The sequence below is a fragment of the Thamnophis elegans genome, chromosome 2, assembly GCF_009769535.1.
Source record: "Thamnophis elegans isolate rThaEle1 chromosome 2, rThaEle1.pri, whole genome shotgun sequence".
Lineage (NCBI taxonomy): Eukaryota > Metazoa > Chordata > Lepidosauria > Squamata > Colubridae > Thamnophis > Thamnophis elegans.
In genome coordinates this window covers 45,416,916-45,443,046 of record NC_045542.1, presented here as the reverse complement: position 1 = coordinate 45,443,046, position 26,131 = coordinate 45,416,916, and the positions used below count along the sequence as shown (strand labels likewise).

The window sequence follows — 26,131 nt, the reverse complement described above, 5'->3', positions numbered from 1 at the left end:
AGAGAAGGCTACTGATTATCAGCTGCTAAACCACAGATCTTGTTAGAACAATCCTTGCCTGGTTAAATATGTCAAAATAGGAACACCCTTTGCTCTCCTGCACATAGCTTTATTCCCTTTTTTTTTTTTGCACGCAGTGAGTGAACAGGCAAGCCCTGGAAGTGCCAATTAACTAAGTTTTCCTTTTTAAAGGCTTCAGGACAAGCCATAAAATCATGGTCTGAAGATGTTTTCTGCAACTCCGTAAAGGTTTCCATTAAACTGGAGATTGTAGCTGAAGGAGGAACTTCTTGGTTTGTTGTCTGCTCAAAGGAGGTGCAAAACAGCTGCACGCAGATACGCATTTGTATCTTGGATGCTGAGCAATATTGGGGAATTGTGCAGTTGCTTTAAAGGCATGTGGATATGAGCACTAAGCACCTTTTTGCATATGGATGCAGCACAATGCATAGCCCAAATATTTATAGAATAAGCAAGTTTGCTCTTTTTTAGTGGGACATCCTTCTGAAGACTGCGGCAAAGTAGCATTTCAACTAAGGTAGTTAGCCTTAAAACAATGTGAAAACAGGAATTCACAGTTCTTTTGTCAATAACTAGAGAAAGGGAAATTGGTCTTTCCTTTCTGATCAGCAACAGGAAGTCTAAAGCTGGGAGGACGTTTCCCAAGTTTAGCCTCTCCTCCTTTCAAAAATCACCAAGTGACTGGGATCAATAACCAAATGCATGAATCACTTCCTTTTAAGCATTTCCTTCTAAGAGTTCAGGCCAAAAAAACTTCAAGAACTACCTTCAACAGTATCATTTTCCTTAGCACACAAAGCAAATTCAAGCCATTTCCCTCGGCTTGCATTATTGTGTAGCCCAGACTCGCCACGCAGGATCCTGATATTTTCCATACCTGAGTGGGGTTCCCAGACCATTTCCAGAGCTGGCGTGCTGGCAGAAAAGCAGAGATCTTTGGCCGGTTTTCCACCGAGGGCAGCCGTTGCCGGCGGGAGAACTCTTTGGCTTTAGCGAAGCTCAGAGTTTCTTTGCGCCTGAGCTTGCTCTTGGCCCCAGCGCCAAAACACCTCTGCAAGGCGCTGCTCTTGGAGCGCAGGGCTTCCGACTGAGCCAGCAAGGCCGGAACTGGGTGGGTGAGACAGGTCTGCACAAGGAGCGTGGAGTCCTCGTCATCGGAGCTATAGGAAGAGTCTTCATTGTCGGATGAGCAGAGGCTAGAAGTGGAGCCAGAGCCAGAACTGGACGAGGTGGATGATCCTGAAGACGAGGAGGAGACGGAAAGCCGTGTCAGGAAGCGGGAGGGGACGCTGCCTGCCAGATCATCCACCTCATCTTCGTCCATGTCTGAATAAGAGCTGTGGCAATCACTATCGCAGTGCAGCCCGTACTCTGTTTGACCAGTGTATTTGCGCAATGCCAGCCCCATAGGCAGCGTGCTCTTCTTCTCTTTAATCCCCAAGGCTGGGTGAACATAGCCATGGCCAGACAGGGACCCAAAGTCCTTGTCGCTCATCAGTAAGGCTTTGCAGTTTTTGTTTTTGGGGGACGTCACCCCCTCGTGATCCAGCTTGACCAGGTACTCGCCGCCAACTTTCCTGCGCCCAGCCTTGCCCAGCTCAGTGTCCAACCGCTCAACTTTCTTGGCACGCAAAAGCTTCTGAGCACAGGGCAGGATCAGGCCAGAGCTTCCAAAAGCAGAGTACGAGTTGGCAATGCGGCTGAAAGAGTCAGAGCCGAAGCCATTACCGAATATGGGGGCAGCAACACTGTGCACGGGGAAGAGCACCTCTTTGGCCCGCAGCTTTTTGCTGCCCCCATTGAGCTGGAAGAGGTTTTGCCGCATGACTGTGCCCTTGCTGGACGTCTTGCGCTTGTTCTGGGTCACAGTTGTCCAACTGAGCAGAGAGTTGCTACGACGGCTCAGGAAGTGGTCTCCAGGCTGGGCTTTTGAACTTGAATGCAGCATGTCGGGTTTACCTGCAGGGAAAGGACAGAATCAGAAAAGTACTGGCAGTGGCAGCTGTCTCCTGTGCTATGGAACTGGTTCAAATCTGTGTATAGCCTTCCCTAAACCGCTTCCTTCACGTCTTATGCTTTGGAACTAGAGAAACAGATTGCAAGAAGGGGGAGAAGTTCTTAGGTCTGATCCGAAATTTTTCCTATTCGCCCAGGTCAATCCCTTGATGTTCCTCACCTTTCAAATTCCATTTTGAAACAAAAGATGTTACATTTCGAGAGAGAGAGAGAGAGAGAGAGAGAGAGGGAGAGAGAGAGAGAGAGAGAGAGAGAGAGAGAGAGAGCGCATATGTGTGTGTGAGTGTGTGTGTGAGAGAGAGGGAGGGAGGGAGGGAGGGAGGGGGAGAAAGGGGGGGTAGAAAAATAACTATTTAAACCAAGCATTCTACATTTTACTACAGATTATTCCAACTCCCTAGGATATCTTAAATGGCCAACACAGGATGTATTGCCTTCACTTTAAATGGTTTTCACTTTTTCTTAATGATATGAGCAATTAGCCAAGTCTGTCTGGTGCACCGGTATGTTATCAAATCCAGTACACGATCCCTGAATCCAAGCTGAAAACAGTGAAAATGTATAGAAAAGCAGCTGCTGAAGTAGCCAAAATAGGAGGGCAAAGGAATGATTGTGAAGAGTTATCAAAAGAGGTTGGTCAAAGGCTGTTGTAATTTGAAAAACAGAGAGATGCTAGCGAACAATTTACAGGGACTTGCGTAAATATGGTCTTCCTTGTAATTGATTATTTTTATCTTAAATGTGATCTAGACCAGGGGTGTCAAATTGCAGGCCCAGGGGCCAGCCGCGAGGTGCTTAGATCTGGCCCGCAAGAACAGAGAAGGACGGAACTTGGGTGGCTGCGACGGCTCAGGAGTTTCATTTTCATTGGCAGAGGGTTGCAGGAGGCCGTTGCGGCTGCCCAAGCTCCGTTTTCGCTAGCAGAGTACTGAGGCCACCACAGGTGTCCCCGATACGAGTGAAGTTGAGCTGGCCACGCCCACCCAGCCCCCAAGATCAAACACAACCCTGATGCAGCCATGAATGAAATCGAGTTTGACACCGCTGATGTAGACCTTTTCTAATGACAGCTTGAATTCCCTTGCCTACATTCTCTGTGAACATTTTCCCATCAAGTTCTTGTGGCATACTGAATAGAACCTTGAACCTGAGAGCCACCTACGTGTTTAATACCGCAGCTTATTATGAGTTTTCTATTTTGTTATTAACAAATTATGTTTTTGCTAATGTTCTATTCCGCTTATTTAATATTATCCTTTTTTGTTTGTTTTAATCAATTTTACACATGCATACGTGTAATGGAATGTTGAAGCGTGCCTGGCAATTCATTTTTACAGTATATTTTTCACTTCCCTTCTTTTTAAATGAATGAGATTGGTTTTAAGGGTTAAATTCTGAATCAGAGATGTGTTTTTTGTCATCGCTGTAGGCTGGAAACTGAATATAGACATTTAAAAGACTATCCAAATTAATTTAAAATTAATATAAAATTCAGTCTCTGACGAGCCACCATTCTCAGTATAATTTTGAGCAAATCATATTCTAAACAGAATTTAAGTTCATGGGCTCCTGGCAGGATAAGGTGAGATAATAAAACCCTTGCAAGAAATGCAAACAAAACTGACTTACCAGTCTTTTCTTTGCTGATCATCTTCTTACTTGTGCTTTTGGTTGACTCAGAGACTTCACATCCCTCGGCACAAAGGCTGGGTGCCGATTCACTGGAATGGGGAACATCAGTGGAAGACCTTTTGTTACGACGGCAGGGGGTGGAGACTAATAACGCAGCAGAAGGCTCTGTGCCTATAGGAGGATAAAGGTAGAAGCGTCACAGGCAGATTCAGGCGCGAGATCATTGCCTCACCTGAGTTAAGATTTCACTTCCCTTTGACTTTCTGCTTTTAAGTGTATGCTTCTCTCTAGCCTAGATTACAATGAAATATTCTGTGAAGCCACAAAATATGAATGCTGTAATAACTGTATTTGTCTGTTATTAAGCTTGAGTTCTTCTGCTGCGTCAAATAAGCACCCATATTGCTCTTGAAGCTGCTCCCAAGCCGTCTAACAGGTAGTCCTTGACTTACAACCATTCGTGCAGTTGAAGTTATTGTGACACTTAAAAAGACGACTTCTGATTACTTCTTGTGCTTATGACCACTGCAGCGTCCATGCAATTATGAGATTGTGATCTGGCTACCTAGTAGCCAGTTCACGTTTATAATGATTGCATTGTCCTGGGGTCCTGTTATCACCTTTTGCTATCTTCCCACCTGGCTTTTAATATGCAAAGTCAATGGGGAAGGTCATAAGGTTATGGTCATATGATGTAGCAAAAAAGGTCATAAAATCAGGTGGGGTAACGTGATACCTTACCTAGCATGATGCCTCACTTAATATCCAGACTGCTTTATAATAAACTCTGCGGTCCCAATAGTGGTTGTAAGTCAAGGATTACCTGTACTTTGCTGATCTCCACATGAGATTTCCGCACCTGAGATAGGCAAGGTCCTTCCCACCCCACTGCACAGAAAGTCAGACACATTTTGTGCCCAAAGAATGGCTCTTAAGAATAACTCAGCAATATTTCAGTTAATTTTTGATACAAAATAGTATCAAATGGAATCACTGGCAAATGGGTTCACGAGGGCTATCAAAGTATGATAACTATAATTCTAGCGCTAATCCATTCAAGCACACTTACACTGAATTTTGAAGTCTGGTGGCAACATGCGGATATTAGACAATGCAATGTGGCCAGTGTCTCCATCATCAAATTCTACCAACACCGACTCTGCATCTTCCTCTTCATCACTTGAAGACCCTGTGGGCAGAAGCCATGTTACCTTTCAGGCCAGCTTCGCTGTAGGCGCAGAAGAAGCTCTGACCCACTGAGCATAGTTAAGCATATTTAAAGAGTTATTCCCCATTATGAGATCCTTATTTACCAGCTTGCTCACCTCGAATGACATTGCCTGGGTAAAGGCAGCGAGACTTCTGGCTCCAATAAGCACAGACCCGTGTGCCAGGTGGAAGGCTGCGGCTTGACTGCGGCTGTACATCTAGAACCTGGAGGAAAACAACAGGCATGGTTGGCATATAGAGTAGATCACCACGTTCTTAAGACACTGAAGAGATGACCCAAGTACCAAGCTTGGCTTATTTTAATTCATTGTGCAGTGATGGTGACAATTCAAGCTTAGCTCAACCAAGGAAAATCGCAGATTGCAGTGATTTTGTGCTTTCCTTTGGCATCTGCTCTTCTCTCATGATCACCAAACAACTACTTTCACTTTTCCCAAAACATTATTGAGTGCATCCTATTTTTCTAGCAAGAAGGCTTCTTGTTCTCCAAACTATGTTTTTCAGATATTTCATGGGTATAAATATTAATTAAGAGTATTTACAACCAAATTCCGGGTCTTGGTTTTTATGCTTTATTAACGGGTTGAAGTGCTCTGTGCAGGAACTTCTTGGCATTTGACTATATCTGAGAGTGCAAGATTGTCTTCTCAAAGGATGCATCTGGGAAATGAGAGGCCTGCATCTCTCTCTATACTTATATGCACAGGATGATTCACAAGTCAATTCACAGAAGTGTGCATAAATATCCTGTCCCCCAAAACTCTGGATGTCCCAAAGGTGCTTTTCCAAAAGGCAACTGGGCTTTCTTGGTGGTTGTTTTTTTTCCCCCTTCGAAAATGTTTGGCTTCTCATCCAAGAAGTTTCTTCAGTTCTGAGATGCAAAACGTTTTCAAAGGGGGGAAAAAACACCACCGAGAAAGCCCAGTTGCCTTTTGGAAAGGCACCTTTGGGACAACCGTGACCTGGATGATTAAGAATCTCCACAGACATTCAAGATACTGGATGTGACTACAAGTCATATAGGCCTCATGATTGCTCCCACCAGCTGTGGAGGATCAGCAGTTCTAGAAGACAGGTCAATTAGGCCAACTTGATTCATCTGAATGTACATCCTATAGTTGTATTCTTCTCAGATTTTTTTTTTTTGCAACCTACCTAAATCCCTACTATCCAGAAAGCATGACCATTCCAAATTCTCTTATTCCTGGTAGTGTTCACTTAATGACTATGAAGTTACAATAACTGAACAAAAGGTAGTTATCTTTCAACTCCTCTCATCTCACCTATTTCTCCAAATTTCTGCCCTTTTGGTCGCCGTGCACCCCACTGCTTACCCTGATACTCCTTGCAGCCCCCAATCTACCTTCGCCATCTTCTATATCTTTTGAGGAGATACAATCAGCCATGGCAGCTGCTGACCCTCTCTGATGTCTCTGTGAAACATTGCGAAAGGCCAGCAGCAGCCTTGGCTGAAATCAGATGGGGGCTGCAGGGGTAGGTGGCAGTGCTGGAGGATGACCCAAAGAGTAGAGATGGTGGGTAGATAGGCAGGTGTGTGAGTGTGGGGAGGGGGAGTTGGAGGGTGGCCACAGCAGGGTAGTGGTGCCTTGGCTGCCAAAGGGAACTCTCTGGGCCAAGCCAGGGAGAAGGCAGAGGATGGAGTTGGCCCTTCATACAAGGCAAAAGTGTGAAGTCCTTGCCTAACAATCATAACAAGGATTGCCACTACTAAGCAGTGTAGTGGCATGATGTTTCACTTAACGACTCCTTCTTCTAGTCCTGGAAATTCTGGTCCCAATTAGGGTCATTAAATGAGCAAGCTTACTAGAAATAATCTGGTGTAGCAAATCCATGCACATTTGCAAAAGAAAGCCACACTTTCTGCTCCCCATCCCTCGAGTAAGTCCTACAGGTATTACTCTTGAGAGTCCAGCTTCTCTCCCCCTGCCCATGCCCACAGCCAGCCTGATTAATCACAGGCTCTGATCTCCTGAGACTTACCGCCTCCTGCAACAGCTGCTCTTGGGAATAGATTCTCTGCCTGTTCCCTCGCTCTCCCTCAATGACAATGCTGTAGCTGTGGAACAAATAAGTGACAAGCATTTACACAGATGACGATCTGAAGGGATAGAGGAGAAGCTAGCTTGGTTAATTTCAATAGTTATTTAACAACAAGAAGCTCAATTCCTGGTTGGCAAGAGTCCTCCCTTTTGAACTAGCACAGCACAATGGAAGTTCAATAGTTCTGACTATTGAGTTCCCAGATCAGTAAGAGTGTTAAGTATATAAATGTTTAAAATGTGAGAAAAAAGAAATGTTACACCACTCTACTCTCCAGATGTGCTGAGTTGTAACTCCTCAACCCTATGAGTAAGAGCACTAAATAGTGCTAACACACACAATTTCATGCTTTGCCCTGAGTTTCACAGAATTCAGTAGGATTTACTTTCAGATTCCCCCCCCCCCACCCGAGAATTGTGTTGGAATACTTCCCATGAATTAGACTTTAGATCCAGCAAAATGCTTGGACTTCCATGCATACTACAGGTTTTTTTTAAATGAAGACAGGCAATAGTTTGCCCAAGATCATACAAGAAACTCATAAGGAAGAGGAATCAGGATGCAAGTCTTTCCAGACTCAGTCCTTGGAACCAGATGGGATCTTGAACAAATGTATTTTTCATTCTGATTAATGGAAAGAAGAGGAAGAAGGCCCAGGATTTGATCTGGGAGAGGATAGGGTAGAGAATTAATCACCAATTAACTCTATTTGCAGATGAGGAACCAGAATGATTAATATTGCAGTAGGTGCCTTTGGGTTAATTATTGTAAGAAGGGAGTACCTGGGTTTCTTGTAATCAGTTACTGCAATTGTCTATAAGCATTAGAGAGATGTGGGATAATAAGGGATAGAAGGGAATGGTAAAAAAGGAAATGCCTACAATTCTAAGTGATGGATGCATTGTACAGTATCAACAGCAATGAAGCCTTACTGATCTTGAAAAATCTCGCTACGGTATCCTTTGTCCAAATTTATGCATAGGAATCAGGTCCTTACATGTCAGGTGGCTGCAGACTCTTCACATTGCCGGCGTAGAGCAGACTGTCTTCTTTGGGGATAAGCACACGCAATCCATCCTGGAGATCTTCTTTGAGGATGGTACAAGACTGGGCTGCAACCGCAAGACAAAGCCATGAATCCACGGTTAATTCTCTTCCACTTCTGTTTTTATATTTGGAAACTTCAGGCAGGGGTCAAAGCTTGAAGAATTCAAGCCTGAAGTATGGACCACACTGCACTGTCCAGCTTTGATCTGCACAACCCCACTTCAATTTTCTGAGCTCTTTCCTTCAGAGTTCACTTTAGGAACTATACAATCCCACCATATTTCATCTCTTAATGCTTCTTCTCATCATTATCCTTGTTTATTTCTGTTCTTGACTTTTGCATCAATAGTAATTCTTTCACCTGGGCTATACTAGGCCTTGTTAATTGCTTCACCCAAGGGTACTCTTTGGTCATGGTTTCTGCGGAGACTTACTGGAGGTCATATCTTCCTCTGCACCAGTGGGGGTCATCTCCTCCTCTTCAGAGAAGCTGCTATTGTCATCAAACTCAAAATGGTCCTCAATGGCAAAACTCTCCATCAGTCGACTGACTGCCCGGCCTTTGCACTGCACAGCAAAGCAAAATAGATTTCCTTGTTTTACAAAGGCAGGCCTCTTATGCACAAGACTGACGTCAAACTGGCTAGGCCAGGAATGGATGAAACCAAAGTCTCTCCCAGCCTCAATTCATTCCTAGCCCATAGCATTACTCTGGCCTTTGACTAAAAAGGGCTTAGCTTGGAATAAAAGGGGCAGGATGCTATGCCAGTGAGACTTTTGCATAGGCTCTGCAGGGCCCCGTCCGCATGCATATTCTAATCTGAAAACGTCTACAAGTGAGCTATTATTTTGTGCACCCACACACCACACAGTAACCCACTGACAGAAGTTTTCCCATAAGAGAATTGAAATCTCATGAGATTTCAGGGATGAAACTGCTACAATTTCACAGACTGTCTTTGTACTTCTTTTCAATTATTTCTTTTTTTATATTTAAAAAAAAATGATTTGCACCACTGCCAATACACAATAAAAATGTCCCGAGGGAGAGAGGCCATCTGCTTGCCTCTTTTATTCTGAGTAATAAAAGGTCAGCCGTATCTGACCTATCCAAAACCTGCATTACAGCAGGTATTTCACATTTCCTACCTGCTTGCTGACCACCTTGCTCTTAACCTTAGACAGCTTCTTGCCCTTGCTGAGGATGGCCTTGGCATTGCGAGGAGAGAGGGTCAGTGCTCCATTTTTTCTCTGCCCAAAGAAAATAAAGATAAAACAATCAAATACAACATGCAGCGGACAAATATTTACCATACTACCATGTAGCTCAGTTGACGGTTACAACTGTAAAGAAGACCTTTTCCTCTTTCTTAGTGGCCCTTCATGATATCAGTTATGTTCAGGTTGTGTTGAGGAAGGTCTGCTGTTACCCAGCGTACCCAGTGGTGAAATTCAAATTTTTTTACTACCGGCTCTGTGGGCGTGGCGTGGCGGGCATGGCAGGGGAAGGATGCTGCAAAATCCCCATTCCCATTCCATTCTGGGGCCAGCCAGAGGTGGCATTTACCAGTTCTCCAAACTACTCAAAATTTCCATTACCAATTCTTTAAACTACTCAAAATTTCCGCTACCAGTTCTCCAGAACCTGTCAGAACCTGCTGGATTTTACCCCTGGATTCCCAAAACAGATCATCACCATCCTTCCTTCACTGAGGACCACATCCAGTTTTTCTGTCCCGCTTACCCTGAGGGCCGACTGCAGGACTTTGCTCTTGCGTGTGGCTTTCTTGAGGCGTTCACTGCTGAGTTTTCCTGCATCGTCACGATTTGCAAATGAGCGGGCCTGGATGCTGGAGAAGAGCCCCTCGGCGGCGCTTGACGTTCCAGGTCCACAGTGAAACTCCTTGGCCTTACTCTTGAGTTTTTTCTTGCTAGAATTCTCACAAGATCCCGCTCGGCACACCGGCACCTTTTCCAACCTCCCTAAGCCTGGCTTCACTGGCCGCCTCTTTATTTTCACTTGGCCTTCGGGACTGGGGATTCGATAGGGTCCTAGGGAGATCCAGAGATTATAGCAGTGAAAAAAAAATACGCAAAGCGGAACAGGAAAGAAAAATGCCTCAGTGGATAAGCCAGTGCTTCATTTTGCTTACGCGGACTCCACTTCAGGCAAGTGTAATGTTATTAGGCCAATTTTGAGTAGAGTCTTCTCAATTAGCAATTTGTGAGACTAGCCAATGCTCTCATTTTTTTTTTAAACGAATTGGGGCTCAGCATGTAATAGCAGAATCTGCCCCTTTAACTGAAAGGGAAGATGCAGTGGTAACTTAGAAAGAGTTAGTTGCAGGAAGACCTTTCACTGCCATCTTACATCCACCCTCAAGGGCAAATCAAACAAAATGATATGATAGTAGGTGGAAGGGCTGGATATAATTTCAGCCATTTCTTCATGGTTGTTCATGAGGCTCCATTGCCCTTCCCCTTCATCAACTTGGAATAGATTCAGCAATTCACCAAAAAGAGCTTTATTTCAATTCATTTCATTACCTAGCAAGCCTTGCCTCTCCTTCTTCTTCTTTGCTTTCTGATTGGCCTCCATTTTCACTACGGAGGAAGGAGAAGGGCCAATTACAGGAGGGTTCACTGTTACATGAATGGGGGAGCTGTTGTCACTTGTCAAGTTATCATCCCCGCCGCCGCCACCATTGTCACTTTCATAGTCTCTGTGGTGATTGTCATCTGTAAATGAGGAGGAGAGTCAAGACAAATTGAGGCAAGAGGGAGAAAAAGGGGACCAATTCCAAGATGAGGATTCTGATACTTTGTTTCATCATTCCAACATCATAGACCACTTATTGCAACCATCAAAGTAAAACCAAGGCCATCACTGCATTGTTTTTAAGGGTAATAGCTCAACACAAAGCTATTGAGTGGATTGAGTCTTTTCAAATCAATCTCTGCTGGTAGTGTAACCCTCATATCAATGCCCCACTTAGGACTCATTGGCTTTGGTTATTGTTGCAAGGCCTGGCGTGTAAGGATTGGTAAAGTTGCATCGGTATGATGAGTAAAAATAGTGGAGTAAAGGTTATTAAAAAAATCCAGCCAACAATCCGAGAACTCTGAATAATGTTTTGGCCAAGCTATTCCCTCCTTCGACATCAGCCTCCCAACTGAACTGCCTATAAACCACCCCCCTTCCAATCCTGGCTTCTATATCCTGATTCTTGACCCTTTGACAATGAGCCTTTGTTCTTTCAGCTTTGGGGGAGTGGAAGCAGGATTTCTGTCTCAGCATTGCTTTCCTGATAAGATGCCCCAGGAGCTTCAGGGGAAGCCATAAGCCTGCAATCAAATGAGAGCGGACATTGGCCCCACTAGAGGACATCATGTGCAGCTATTTTTAAATTTCAGAGCTTCCTTCTGCTTGCCAGCAGGAAATATACTATGTGGCAAGCTCCTCACCAGAGCTGAAGATAAGAGCTTTGTAGAAGGGTGGATTTGCCTGGGAATGGGCCCTGGGAGAAGCTAATTGTATTTGTACTTCCTCAGTGGCACGGTGGAGAGATGAATACCTGGGAGGCCTGTTAACTGGCCTGGAGCTCAGAAAATATCCATTGGACACTAATCCCTTTTTGCTATGCAGGTAAACATCCCTTGTCCCAAGTCCTCTTTTAGCAGCAATAGACAGAACATGCTCACAACTGCAGGGTTGTGAATAGCATTCTCTTGTTTCCCATTATCAACTTTCCTTCCCAGGTGCCAAATGATCCTTCCCTTCAATCTGAATGTCCCAAAGGTGCTTTTCCAAAAGGCAGCTGGACTTTCTTGGGTTTTTTCCCTCCTCCTTCACTTTTCGCCCAAGAAGCTTCTTCAATTCAAGAAGCTTCTTTTTAATTGGATGAGAAGCGAAACGTTTTCAAAGGGGAAAAAAAACCCAAGAAACTCCAGTTGCCTTTTGGAAAAGCACCTCTCAGTCAACCATGACCTGGATGGTTGAAAATCTCCATAGACCTTCAGTCTGAATGTACCTGCTTCAGCATTTCCTGGGCTAGGCTTGGCCTCCAAGGGAGTGAGATCCTGCTGTGGGTATTTGGGAGATGCGGCTTTGGAGCTCTTGGTTCGAGAGAGTTTCTTCTGGATACGGGTGCAAGGGATAGGCTCTTTCCGTCGGAAGGGACTGATGCTCGTGGGCAAGACTTTGCTTTTGACTTTCTGCTTGAGATGAGAGGCCTTGTGTACTACTGTGGAAGCCAACTTGCTTTGGGAACTGCTCTTCTTGCAACGAACCTTCTCCTGCAAAAAAAAAAAAAAAAAAAGCAAAAAATGGTAGAAAAGACACAGTAATACGTATTGCCTATTGCTTCCCTCTTGCTCAAGAGGGAAATCTATATTTGAATTGGGAACTTGGAAAGGATTGAAAAATCTTATCTGACCCTCTGACCAATAATAGTGAGGATACTGGATACCACCTGTAACTAGTAGATAAAAATGGACCCCTAATGCAAAAAACACAAAAGTAGAAATGGCTAACTAATAGATAAAATGGATACTACATGTACTATAACTGAATCTTGTTTAACGCTGTCTCAGTGAGATTCTGAACCCTTATGGTCTTATCTGCATGGACCTAGTTTCTAACTTGTATGTTAACAAGTAATGTTAATCTTTTTCTTCTTTTTAAGGCAATAAACTACTTGAAAACAATGTCCAATGCTCCCTTAGCCTCCTGGAAAACTTAAGAACAAGTGTTATTTTTATACTTGTATTTCATAGTTTTTTTACTTGTATTTCATAGTTCCGCCATGCAAATTCTGAAGCAAGGTAAATAAGCATAATTCATCCTATTAAACAGCAGGGGAGAGGTGTGCCATAAAATGTAAGATGTAAAAAAGATGTGAATATTCCACTCACATCTACCAAAAGAGCATCTGCCCATCCAGCTTGGTTCATCTCAGGACCCTAAATCCTCATAGCTGATGTGAATATCACATTGGTTTTAAACCACCAAAAGAATATGCTTTTCTAAAGGCAACAGGTTATTAAGGCATACTCACCTGGGAGCTTTTGATGCCACTGTACGTCGTTTCTGATATTTTCCGTTTTTTCTTCTTGGGCTCCCCTTCGGCCCTCAACTCTGTACACAGTAAAGATAAGGTGGCTTTCACAGACCTATGAATGGAAAAGAATACACAGGTTGGAGAAAGAAAATTCATTTCAAATGAGCCATGGAGAAGCATACAGGCCCAGGATCTAAGCATTTTTTTTATTAGAAACAGTCTCCAACAAACATACAGCATACCTGTAAAAAGACCTAACCTCTATTTAGTTCCATTTATTTAAACTTGTATATTTTAGACTGCTACATCACTATTTACAGCTAACCATGGCAATCTGATAGATATGTGATGGGTGTATACGTTAGATATTTACTCATACATATTCTGGACCCAAGTCTCATTGTTGTGGGGATCAGTATCCATGATTATTATTATGGTGATCTTTTACCTCTAACTAGATATATTTTGCCTCGTCTATGCATAGACTGATCATTCCTGAGATATCACTTCACATAAAGAAACACTAAGCTCCCTGACTGACAACATCCAAAGTCTAATGTTCATACAGTGAAGAACAATAAAGCAGATCCAGACCACAAAATACAAATTCCCCCAAAGGTGGGATGATATGTTTTCAGCATAACACTACAGTAGGCCTAAATACTTCCTATATGCCAGTGGTTCCCAAACAGCAGAGCTGGCTGGAGAATTCTGGGAGTTGAAGTCCATGAGTCTTAAAGTTGCCAAGTTTGGGAACCACTGCTATATCCTATAAATCATGACTTTATTTTGTAACTAATCCATTCTCTCTTTCTACTCTGATGGACTTTACAAATGGCTCAAATAATGCCTTTTCTTCAGAAATAAATAAATTTATCCGTTTGACTTTCCCTTTTTTCCACTTACAGTTAGGCCTTGGAAAATGTTGCCATGCTTGACTCCTCCATTCTTCATTTACTGGCTTAACTCACAGTGAGGAGTATTATGGGTTTCTGAATGAAGAAAGAGGAGTCAAACATGACAGCACTTTCCAGGCCTAATTGTAAAAACTGGAGACTGTAGCAATTAAACATGTGCATTAATTTATTTCTGAAGTTGGGTATTTGAAGCAAATTAGAAACCTGGATAGTTTCTAAAAGTTCAGCAAAGAAAGATGTTATATTTTAGAAGATAATGAAACAATTAATAATATGAAGGAAGGAAGGAAGTTATGGTTACTGTTAGTGTGGAAGCATACTACTCCCTCTTATTTAAGAATTGGATAATGGATCCGCTTTACTATTCTTCATTGTAAAGTGCAATTGTATAGTCACAAATACCCTTTGTAATAATAGTTTACATCTCCTTTGAATTCTCATTCTATATGATTGTGATTTTTGTTGTTGTGAAAAGGTATAAAAAGCTGAAGAAATATATTCCCACTATACTATAGATACTGTATGTCTGAGTGTAAACACTCACTAAACACTAAGCCTTTGGTGAGCGCTAACACTCACAAGATTTGGAATCAAAGTATACTGTTATAGAAAAATATTTCCATAAATATTACCAAATACTATATGAGCTATAACGTGGCCTAATATTTCCCTCCTCTTGGTAACTGAGATGTAGCTAGGATTCAGGTCTAGGACCTCCTGGAGGTCCTAGACCTGAATCCTAGACTGTCCTAGACTTTCTCTCTTTAGACCAGAACACTGCATAGGCCAACCTTTGGGGGGAAGTTTCCCATAGATGTCACACTACATTCAGTTTTCCAGCGATTATGACATTTTCTAGGTCAGGGGTGGGGAACTATGGCCTTCTTATGACTTGTGGACATGCTGGCTCAGGAATTCTAAGAGTTGAAATCCACAAGTCATAAAGGGGCCATAGTTCCCTACCTCTGCTTTAGTTAACTGTCAGAGGAAATATGTTACCTAAAAATCACTTTTGTAGGTAATAATATTTCTGGCCAAACTGCCCATCTAGGCATCCTGTTCACCTGCCACTTATTTTCTGGATGTATCCTCTAGCTGCTTCTCACTTATCCTTAAATCTTTCACATACATCAACAGCCCATATATTTTTGGTCAGAAGGACACATTTGGCTTTAACAAGTTTACATGGCCAGCCCAAATTATGTTAACATGTATTCGCCTTGCACAACATGCACTCTAAGATGAAACTTGGAAGTTGCCTGATAAGAGTCAGCCTGAGAGAAGTTATTGCCTGAGGCAAAAGTTAACAGGATAAGCCAGACACATTCCAACTGCACAGACGGACTGGGCTGGTATATATTGAACTGGTATTTTCCATCACACTTGAAGTTCCAGGTCAATTTAAAAGTTCAAGACAGGTGATAGGACGTGTTCTGGTCCTTGTCTCTAGAGAACTTAGAGCAGTGTTTCTCAACCTTGGCAACTTGAAGATGTCCAGACTTCAACTCCCAGAATTCCCCAGCCAGCATTTGCTGGCTGGGGAATTCTGGGAGTTGAAGTCCGGACATATTCAAGTTGCTAAGGTTGAGAAACACTGGCTTAGAGGAAGCGGCTGGGGGCCCACCAATATTTGCGGCCTGTGATAGTTGCTTAACTCTGCTAACAATAGGGGCAAACTCTGCCATTGATCCTCAGGAACTGCGAGTTTCTTTGTTGTAAACAATGGGAACACAGCTTACTGCAACAATATTCCCTTAAGGTTGTATGCAGAACAGTATATGAAGGGAATGGGTTGGCAGGTGTAACTTTTTATGGCCTGGTGCCTTTCCCTTGATGCTGCTGTCTTAAGACTGGGTATTCACAAAGGTTCTTACTTCTTCTGACTTTCAAACACAGAACTCGACCTCTCTTCCTCCCATCTCTCAGGAGCAAGAGGGCACAGCAGGAATGCACTGCCAAAACATCTGGCTTCTATTGAATTTTACTGCTTCCTCAGGAAGCAGCTTGGATGAAGATGGATTTGTGATAGCCGTAGAAAAAAAAAGGAGAACAAATTTCTCCCCACACACATAAGAATAGCCAGGGTTACTAAACATGTATGCACAGGCGCACATTTACTCCTTGCTTGATAAAAGACCCCACATGAGGCAGCTTGCCCATTTGTTTTTGAAGAAAAAAACCACATAAAAAGCAGAGAGCATTGCACCTTGTTCTATCCCAATCCTTTCTGAAGTACAAATAGATTTCCAGGATTTCCTGTGGCATATGGTGAATCCAAACTAAACCGGACCACCGCTTTGGAATGGTAGATCCTTACCAGAATGACCGGTAGATGAAACTATCTTTTGAGAAGGAATCGAAAGTATGTCCTCTCTATAGAGGCCTATGCAGACTCACACGGAGAAGATGTTTCTAAGGGGACAGGCACACTGGTGAATTCTCTTGCTTAGAAGAAGTTAAGCAGATCACAGAGCATTGAACAAACCCTCCTTTACATATTTCTCTGTGGGGGAGGAGGAGAATATGGCATAATTATTGTGTATCCCTCCCACATGTCCCATGGCTGCTCTACGAGAGGGAGGAGACATTCCTAGACTTCTCATGCCTTCCAGCAACTTTCTGGCTGCTGCTTTTGCTGCAACTCATTACTCCGCTAACTATAGAGGGGGCTTGGGGACAATCACCTCTTTCAGCTGGGCTGGGTTGCATTTTACGTGCAAAGAGATTGCCACAAGAACTGCAGGCAGCGCTTGCTCAGACCATTCAAGTCACAACAGCAGAAGTATTGCTGTATTTGTAGTAAGATGGATTTCCACTGAGGTGGATGGAGAGGGTACATTTTAGGTTTCAGACACAAATGATTATTAGTGCGTAGAATGGGGGTCTTCAAACTTGGCAACTTTTAAGACTTGTGGACTTCAACTCCCAGAATTCTCCAGCCAGCAGAGTTGAAGTCCACAAGTCTTAAAAGTTGCCAAGTTTGAAGACCTCTGAGGTAGAGGAACCGAGATTGTAAAAGATGCAATGGAATGTGTGTGCTGCTTTAGATATACGGTCTGGTGTTGTGGATTTTAAATTTCCCCTAATTCCATTGCACTGAAACCCATTCATTGATGAATAAGTAAAGGATATTCATCGTGCTATTTACTTCCTTCTCTTTTTCTGAATACTATCCATTTTTTCTGTACAGAAAATGTGGTGGGAAAGAATTGTAGAGAATTCTGGAAAAATAAGGAGAAGGGGTAGGATGCTGAAAGGAAGAACGACAGGGTAGGCAGTTTCAGCGAACAGAATTATTACTGTGAGAAACAGTAAGTTATCTCATGTTGACAACTGAAAGCCAGGTGGCTTTTTCTTAGGTTTATAGTGAACTTCTTTTGCAGATTATCACAGGTGATATGAGTAGGAAGTCAGAAAACCGATAGTTTCTCAGCATATATATATTCCATGCCTATTATACAGCGATAGACAGGATTTTGAATCTGGCTTTGGAGCACTGTGCATTAATGAAATGAAAAATTCTGCACGACAGAATCCAAAGATAGTGACCTATGTAAATCATGCAAATTAACCATGTTTGTGTGGTCGTGTGTTGTATGATTTATTCAGGGATATTGTTATTTTACATAGGTTTTCTGGTTTTGCTGTTCATGGGGAAGAGTGCAGAGCTATATAGCATCCTGAAATCCAGTTCCTATAATCACGGTAAACCTTGTTTCAAGGACTCACATGATTTCAAGTCTATCTTTGCAACTTTAAGAACCAGAAAGTTGTCTGTGTACGTGAAAACTCGAGATACAAAAAGTAAGATTTTTGCCCTTCTGTGCTTTTATTGAGTCACAGCATATTCAGCAAGTTGTGTTCTTATTGGCAGCTGCCACACGGGCTCCTCATACATGAAAAGGTCCAACATTCTCATTAGTAGTAACCTGCCTAGGATTCCAGTTGATTCCAAGCTCTTTCTCTTTCTTGAGGGTCATTGTGTAGCAGATCAGGCTGGCTTAATGGGATAAGATGGGAGTAAAATTAATCCCACCTGGAACATTGAAAGGCAAATGAAGGGCTATGTGGCTTGATGTTGAGAGAAAGAAAAAAAGGGGAGGGGAGGAAACAAACCTCTGGCAACAACAGCTGATTATACTAAGTTGCAATCAGTCCAGATAAGAAAGGGGAAGCAAAGCAAGGTAGTTACTCCCAATGACAATTACAAGGAATTAATTTTGGACTTATATGGGCTGAGTCACCTTCTGACATCTACTAAATGACTGACTTCACATTACTTTGGCATTGCTCTCCTAGGTGTCCGCCTGGCAGAGTAAATAGGAAGTGAATTAGCACTCTGAGGGCTTTGTCCCAGCTGCCATGGCTGGCGGGTTGCCAATTCTGAACTCCAATCCTCCTCAACCCTAATTGCTCCACTCTAGCACCCGGTGATCCTAAGGAGCAGCCTCTTGTTTGCTCCACCCTGTGAATGCAGCCCAGCATTTGGAGCTTTACAAGCCCCATCTTCCCAAAGCAGCCTCTATTCATGCTCCTCTCTTGGGCCTTCACCCTGTACCCTTAACCTTTTCGCCTAGTCTTGACCCCGGAGCTAGTGCCAATTCCAATTTGGCAGCCGTAGCAGGAAAGGAAGGAGGGAATTCCCTGGTTAAGCAGAGGGGAAAGGGAAGGAATGGAGCACCCCAAGGGCCATGGATGGGAAAGGAAAATGGGCTGGCTTAGGAACAGCAACCAAGTCCAGGCTACCCATAATGCCAAAACCCCAGCCTTTGCACTTCAGCCTACTCTAAAGTAGGGAATTACCATGGCTCAAAGCCACAGCTCTGTTCTGGGGAGTGGCTGGAGGGAGGCAAGCTTGGCAGACATCACTGCCTAGCGTGGGAAGTTCAAGAAGCAGGAATGTTCTCGATAGGAAGGAAGCCAAGGGACTGGGCTCGCAGCTGCTCTGGAAACATGTGTTGCTTCAGTGTGGCCAAAAGCCTTCACCTGACACAGGGTAGGGCTGCCATGATGGCTAGGAGCCCTGCCTTGGCACTTGATCAAGGAATCCTATGCCATAGCTGTTTGCTCGGGCAGGTTTACAGGGCAGACATACAAATGTGCAAACGTAAGAGAGCAAAACAGGAAGCGGAGAGGATACCACTCAGGTGAAGATTAAGTCTCAAAGCGGTATACGTATTGTGCCAATTGTTTTCTGGGAGCTAGATAATTAAGGGACTTTTCTGTGATCTCTGACACAAGGGTCAGCTTGACAAGTGCCCAAATGTGAGCCTTCAGAGAAATGGCTGCACGAATGTGCACTTGCTTTATTGCCTTCTGGAATGGCATCTTTTGTCCCGAACCTATTTTGGAACATCCAAAAAAAAAAAAAAAGCATCAAATGCTTAAAGCTCAGAGACGTTTGAAAAGAACAGGGGAGGTGATACCTCAGACAAGCATAATCTCACTTGCAATTAATGCATGCAAAATAATCCATGACTACAAAGCTTTGAAATTTGGATTAGAGGGGAAATGAGAAATAACATGAAAATACTTCTAGGAATTGTAGCAAACTAGGATCAGGTACAGAAAATAATTTGCCAGAAAACTTAAGCTGGCGGAGCATCTATTGGCCATATTAGAGTATGTGATTTTTCTCTTTTTTATTATTATTGACTAATCATATTTTAACCTATTTTTAATTTTTTTCAGAAAATTTGACCGTAGATCACAGCAGTGTACATACAACATGAAATCCTATGCCCGTCAAATGAATTGGACTATACTTCCCAGACTGGAGTTCAACCTTAAGGCTCATCTACAGATCCCATTTTCCCAGATGCAAAAATACCTCGCTAACTATTGGTGGAGGATACTTTTATGTAGATTTACAATTTTAGATTTAAGGGTTTTTTTTAAAAAAATCCCACCTTTTTTATTTTTAATTAAGCAGCAAACATGCCTAATATACTCCTTCCTTCTCCTATTTAGTCCACAATAACCACTCCATGAGGTGAGGTGGGCTGAGAGAGAGGGACTGGCCCAAAGTCACTCAGCCGGCTTCATTCCTAAAATGGGACTGGAATTGAAATCTCCTCTTTTTTATGTGCATGTGCCTTCTTCTCAATCCTTCCCTGGTCTACCCCTATGGCACTTTTGATACTCTTCTCTGTGCTCTCCTTCCAAACTTACTTTTCCACTTCTGCCAGTGCAAGTCATGCCAAGCGGTCGGCATGCTGTGAATTGTCAGGACTCTTCCTACTGTCAAACAGCAATCTCTCCACTTCCCTTGCCAGCTCACAGATGGCAGGCAGGCAAAGCAGGAAGTGAAGGAGGAACGCAGGTGTTTTTGGGGTGCCAATTTTCCTGGCATGAGGAAAGATCACTTATCCTCACAAGAGAGAAGAGGAGGAAGTGAGTTGTTACTATCAGTTAGTGTAAGAAGAGATAGGACAGCCATTTGTCCGGAATAGTATAGGGTCTCCTCCTTGGGCAAGGGGGTTGGACTAGAAGGCCTCCAAGGTCCCCTCCAACTCTGTTATTCTGTATTCAGTTCTCCAAACTTTGTGGGATCACGAAATCACAGCAAAGAAACTGTTCTCCCTCACAACTTTCCACTTAATCCCGTTGCCCTGCCTCCTGGTGCCAAAGACATGCTCCCACCACGAATAGTCTGCTTTACCACAGAGATATCCCCCGCAGAATCACTTCCTCTTACGTCTGCCCTGCTGCATAGCTTAGATGCCATAGTCTCAAAAGTGTGGGGAGTTGTGTTTTAACCAAATGTCCAGTGGCCTTTTGGAAGTTTGTTAGACAGACCTTGCTTCGATGTCCCAGTGCTCTACCATGACACTGGTTAAAATGATCCTTTTGTAGCTTCAACACTGCAGGGCCAAGCTCTCCAGAGGGGTTCCTGACTGTAGCTCATGGATGTTCTGTTCTACGATCCAGCAGCATCTCTCTGCTATTTTGCTACTACAGTGGTGAGTGAGTGAGGGACACATTTAAAACATGCGTGCAGCGATACCTTCGAAGGCAAAGGGGAAAGCAGAGCTGTTATCCCAAGCACTGGGAATAGCTGCTTTGTCCCCTGCCAAGATAGGGATAATAGGAGAAAATCCACTTCTTAACCTTCTTACCCCCACGAGAGCTCCCACCCGTGACATTTTACGGAAGTCAGAAACAGGGACAGGCCCCTCTTCTCCAACACAGCTTTTCTCACCATGAGTGAAAGGAGAAGTGGGGGGAAATAATTGCAGGAAATAATGGGTTATTTGGTGTCAATCCCACCCTGGGATCAGAGAACAGACATCAGGAGACACCACAGGTCTTCTACAACCATTAACTGGCATTAATGGACATTGAGGTAATCCTCATTTAGCAACTGCAATGGGGGCCGGCAACTCGGTCGTCAAGTAATACAGTGCTCAAGTGAAACATCACATCACCATTTTACCTCAGCTTTCTTTTGTTTTACAGACCTATGAAGGGCCTAAGTGTGAGGAAGGTCGTAAAGTTACTTCTCCATCACCATTGTAACTGCAAATGGTCACTAAGAAAGGCAGCTGTTAAACGAGTACTAGCTACCTTCCACATCTCACACCTCGTATCTCTCATGTGGACATAACCCTTGTTATTTCCCCTTCATTGCTGAGGCAGAACTGGGTCCAAATGTGGTCAGCACTTCTTATAACCAACATATTTTTGTGTTGGCTCCCATCCTAGATAACGGCACTTTAGTGCCGCTATGCTAAACGGCATTTGGAATGCTGTTCTGGAATCGCAGAATCTCCTCTTTCAGCTTTTAAAGATTTGCTGGCAAATCCATCCGGGTGGGATGATTTTTTGGACTCGTACGAAAGTGGGGTTAAAAACGTAAAGGAAATGAAGCTTGGGGGGAACCAAAGCTGGAATCGTCTTCTCAATAAAGCTAAGAATGGCTTTCCTTTTGTATTTAATTTTGCATGTATCCACACAGCTTTTCAAGGTTTGGAGCGAGAATGGGGATTCTCCTGCTTTCCCCCTCAGGATACATCCGCATAAAGGACCGGGTGGAGAGGGATGGGAGAAGGCAAGCAAGTTCTCTAGTGAGTCCTGGAAGGTTTCCATGAGCCATATGGTGGAGCCATGTTGCAACCCAAAGCCAACACTAACTGCTTTTTTTCCCCCTGTAACCTTCACTACATTTGCTAATGTTTTGTGACATAAAACCTAGAGATTAATTTTTTTCTTCTGTCTTAATTGAAGGAACCATTTAGTACAGATTTAACTATTATTACCAAATCATCAGGATTGATGCAGCGCACACACGCGTGCTCCAATCATGTTTGGACTAGCTTGGAGGATTTATGCAAATGGGCCTGCCGGGAGAGGCAATTTGTAGCAGAGAAGGACAATTATACAGGGCCCGTGAGTGCGGGAATGACTGTGCCGGGCGGCTAATGGATAATCATAAAGCGCCAGCAGCAATGAACACCACTGCAGCGTGACCAATGACTTTATACAGCACAGATAAAGAGGCTTTTATGCAACACTGCCTTCCTTTTCAAAGAGGGGCAATTCTTCCCCCAGAGCAGTGCAGGAGGCAAGATAGAGAGGAGGCAGGGGAGCACAGAGGAACAGGCATCTTTTTAGCCCCCTGATTCTTTCAGGTTTCGATGACCACTAGGATGGGCAAAGCCTCGGGTGTGCTGAGTGCTAAAGTGTGGTTGCCTCTAGTGTGAAAGCAACAGGAATAGCCAAAAAACAACGAACGCTTTGATCACAACATATTCACTGAACATCACCACCGCTTTTTCTCATGCCTCTTCCCAGTGTGGTCTGTAATTATTACGCTACAAACCAGAGAGATCTGGGAGGAAGAGTCCGCTTTTTATAGTGTACAAATACAAGAAAGCAGTATAAAGGAACACTGACACTACATAGCTGTTTGATGTTTAAAAAAAGAGAAAGAAAGAGAGAAGGAAGGAAGGAGAGGAGAGAAAGAAGAAAGAAAGAAAAAGAAGAAAGAAAGAAAGAAAGAAAGAAAAGAAAGAAGAAAGAAAGAAAGAAAGAAAGAAAGAAAAAAGGAGAGAAGGGCTTCAATATGTTGAAATTTCCCTTTGCACAAAATCTAATTACGGATCCCCAGTGACAGACGTACACAAATGCAAACAGACTTAACACTTTGTGTCATTCATACCATCCAGCCTATATAGAGAGAGCACAACACCTGTAAAGTGGATGGAGAGGAAATTTCTAAAAGGAAAATGAAGGAGAGAGACAGGTAGCTAAAACCTTTCCTATCATGGTCCCTTATCATTGATGCCCCTCTTTCCAGCTAATAATTCCAGATATATTTTTTTTTTTGGGGGGGGGGGAGGAATCCCATGGTATTAGAATGAAGGGGGGGGGAGGCAATGATGAGGACAGCATTTGCTGCGGGGAAAAGTTCCACCTTCCTCCCATCCTGCTAATGGCCTGATAGTCCCATTTGTAGATCTATCCTTGCAGAAACGCACACAGGAGCACTTCCATTCATTAGAACAGCCACAAGGACAGACCCTTCTTAAGAGCCTCCACTGGGTCCCTCAAGCTTTCAAACAGACAGGCAATGCTGTACACATTTAGAGTGCTTTCCCCCACCCCAAGTGCCATAAGTCATGCTAGATCACTCACTTGACCTTCCTGCTGTCACTCTTGCCCATCGAACCCTGTCGCAATGAACTGAGTGTGCTGGAGTGCTTGCGTTTCCTAGGTCGCCCTGGTCCCCGTCGAGCTGGACTCCGGGAACTCTCCTCTCGCCTATACAGGTAATAACCATATTAAAGTCAGAACAAAAGGGCAGAAATGGCCCTGCTCCCATATACTAAGGGTCTCTTTGTATGTAGGCACCAGTCTACCCTGTTTTCCCCAAAACAAGACCTCCCCGGATAATAAGCCCAATCAGGCTTTTGAGCGCAAGCGCTAATCTAAGCCCTCCCCAGAAAATAAGCCCTCCCTGAAAATATTGCAGCAGCAGCAGCCATGAGGTGACCCGGCTCGCCGCCTCCTGCACCTCAAAAATAATAAGACCTCCCCCTAAAATAAGGCCAAGTGCTTATTTCGGGGTCAAAAGAAAATAAGATCCTGTCTTATTTTGGGGGAAACATGGTAGTTTAGAGGACAGGGAAGGCCTTTGACTAAGGGGATCATTTGGCCTTCAGATGTTACGGTAAACAGATCAACCGGTAGATTCAAAGCTATTTCATCCCCTTACCACTGGCGTTATTCCTGGTGCTGTTTTGCTTTACCCACCTGGCGAGTGGGTCAGGTGCTTATCCCTAGAAACCTGTAGTGAAAACTGAAGAAACCAAGACACTCACTCATGATCATGCCGCCTTTGCAGTTTGGCCAATTCCCGCTGTTTCTCCTTGTAGCGTCGCTGCAGTTCTGCTAGGCGCATGCGCATCTCCACTTCCTGTGTGTCCAAATTCTCAATAGCTGCTTTCAGAGGGCAAACCTTTGGGGAGAGAGAAAAGGCTATATTAGCCACAGAGGAAAGCAAGAGGGACAGGGGGCATAACACGTTTGATTCATGCTTTTACTCCTGGTAGTTTATATGCCCTGAGAATTATTTGCACTCTTGAACTGAACAGATTTAGAAGGCCATTTGGTTCTTCTTATGTACTTGCAGGATGACCTTTAAGGGACTATTCTTGGGATCTTCCACTCATGTTCAAGTGGGAGCCATTTTGGCCACCCAACATCTTCAACTGCTTAGAAATGTAATTAAGACAAATTAATTTGAGGGGATTTCTGGAATTCAAGCCAAAATTGTAACAAGAAGAATGCTTCCGATTGAAATGTCTTCTTCCACTTTTTCTTCCTATAGTTGATTAACTTTGATAATGATTTAACTCCTTGCTGCACACACTGAACATATAGAGATCTTTTAGAGATTTCCCATTCTCTTAATGGACATTCTTGCCATTTAGAAACTCAAACAGATGAAGCACCTTAAGTCCACACAATACTGCTGAACTGTATTCAATTCTCAGACTGCAGGGGGTCTTCGATTTATAACCTGGTCGCTTTATGATGGGCCATCAAAAGCTACTTATGACCTGTTTTCAAAGTTAGGATGAGACAATCACTCCACCACCCACAATCACGTTTTGGGCATTTGGCAATTGACTTAGTTTTATGACAGTCTGCACCAGTCGTGGGTTCCAGATCCCGTCACAACCGGTATGCTGCGATGGGGCCGGACATCCACGCGATCCCCCTGAGAGTCCCCAGCTGCTCAGTGAGGTTGTGCAGGTGCCGTACGCTATTTCGTGTGTGCGCAATTGGCCCGTTTCCCTCAAAAAGAGGTAAAGATCGCGGGTGGGCGGGCGGGCCCACCGAAACACCGTTCCGGTACAGTAGCCGCTGCTCCCAGCTGCCACCGGTACGCCTGTATCGGGCTATACCGCCGAGAACCCAACACTGGTCTGCACCATTTTTTTTCCGACATTTTAAAACTATTTCTAGTGTATGCTTCTGGTTTCTGGAAAAAAAAAACTTCCCATCAGGGGAAACTGATTTGGTTAATAACTGCAACGTTTACTTAACAATTGCAGTGCTTGCATGACGACCACTGCAAAAAATATCAAAAAGTCAGGTCCATTCACATGATGCCTCAAGTTACAACGGCAACAATTTATGACCATAATTCAGAGCTCAATTATTATCGTAACTCAAGGACTATATGATTCTGTATCAGAATCAGAACCAGAAGCCTAATATTTTAGCCTCCGTACAGTCTACTCAGCCAACCTTCCCTCTAAATATGATTATTAAAATTGGAGAGGCTGATACAGCAAAAGCTATCCTGCGAAGTTGATTAAGGCAAGCCTTAATAATTGTCCCCTAATCAAACAAACAAATAAACAAAAACGGGAATATAAAATGCACTCCAATGTTTCAAAATCTTCTACACAGTTTTGCTTGTGGAATACATGTAGTCTTTGACTTACGACCACAGTTGAGCCCAAAATTTCTACTGTTATTTGAGATATTTGTTAAGTGAGTTCCCCACCCTTTTTTTACCTTGCTTGCCACAGTTGTTAAGTAAATCACTGCAGTTGTTAAATTAGTAACATGGTTGTTCAGTGAATCTGGCTTCCCCACTGACTCTGCTTATTAGAAGGTCGCAAAAAGTGATCA

At 43.5% G+C, this 26,131-nt stretch overlaps 1 protein-coding gene across 6 annotated transcripts in view; it reads right to left on the bottom strand.

Moving 5' to 3' along the window:
- Positions 1 to 26,131, bottom strand: part of BAHCC1 (BAH domain and coiled-coil containing 1) — a 133,056-nt gene that overhangs the window by 3,801 nt on the left and 103,124 nt on the right. For all 6 annotated transcript variants that reach the window (XM_032209182.1, XM_032209183.1, XM_032209179.1 and 3 more), the window contains 14 exons: positions 24,307 to 24,443; positions 23,621 to 23,746; positions 13,065 to 13,179; positions 12,039 to 12,303; positions 10,555 to 10,746; positions 9,752 to 10,059; positions 9,157 to 9,258; positions 8,442 to 8,574; positions 7,958 to 8,072; positions 6,901 to 6,976; positions 4,995 to 5,103; positions 4,739 to 4,858; positions 3,667 to 3,840; positions 899 to 1,980 (listed from right to left, as the gene is read on the bottom strand). In XM_032209182.1, coding sequence (XP_032065073.1) covers positions 899 to 1,980; positions 3,667 to 3,840; positions 4,739 to 4,858; positions 4,995 to 5,103; positions 6,901 to 6,976; positions 7,958 to 8,072; positions 8,442 to 8,574; positions 9,157 to 9,258; positions 9,752 to 10,059; positions 10,555 to 10,746; positions 12,039 to 12,303; positions 13,065 to 13,179; positions 23,621 to 23,746; positions 24,307 to 24,443 — 3,054 coding nt within the window. The remainder of the gene's footprint in view (positions 1 to 898; positions 1,981 to 3,666; positions 3,841 to 4,738; positions 4,859 to 4,994; positions 5,104 to 6,900; positions 6,977 to 7,957; positions 8,073 to 8,441; positions 8,575 to 9,156; positions 9,259 to 9,751; positions 10,060 to 10,554; positions 10,747 to 12,038; positions 12,304 to 13,064; positions 13,180 to 23,620; positions 23,747 to 24,306; positions 24,444 to 26,131) is intronic.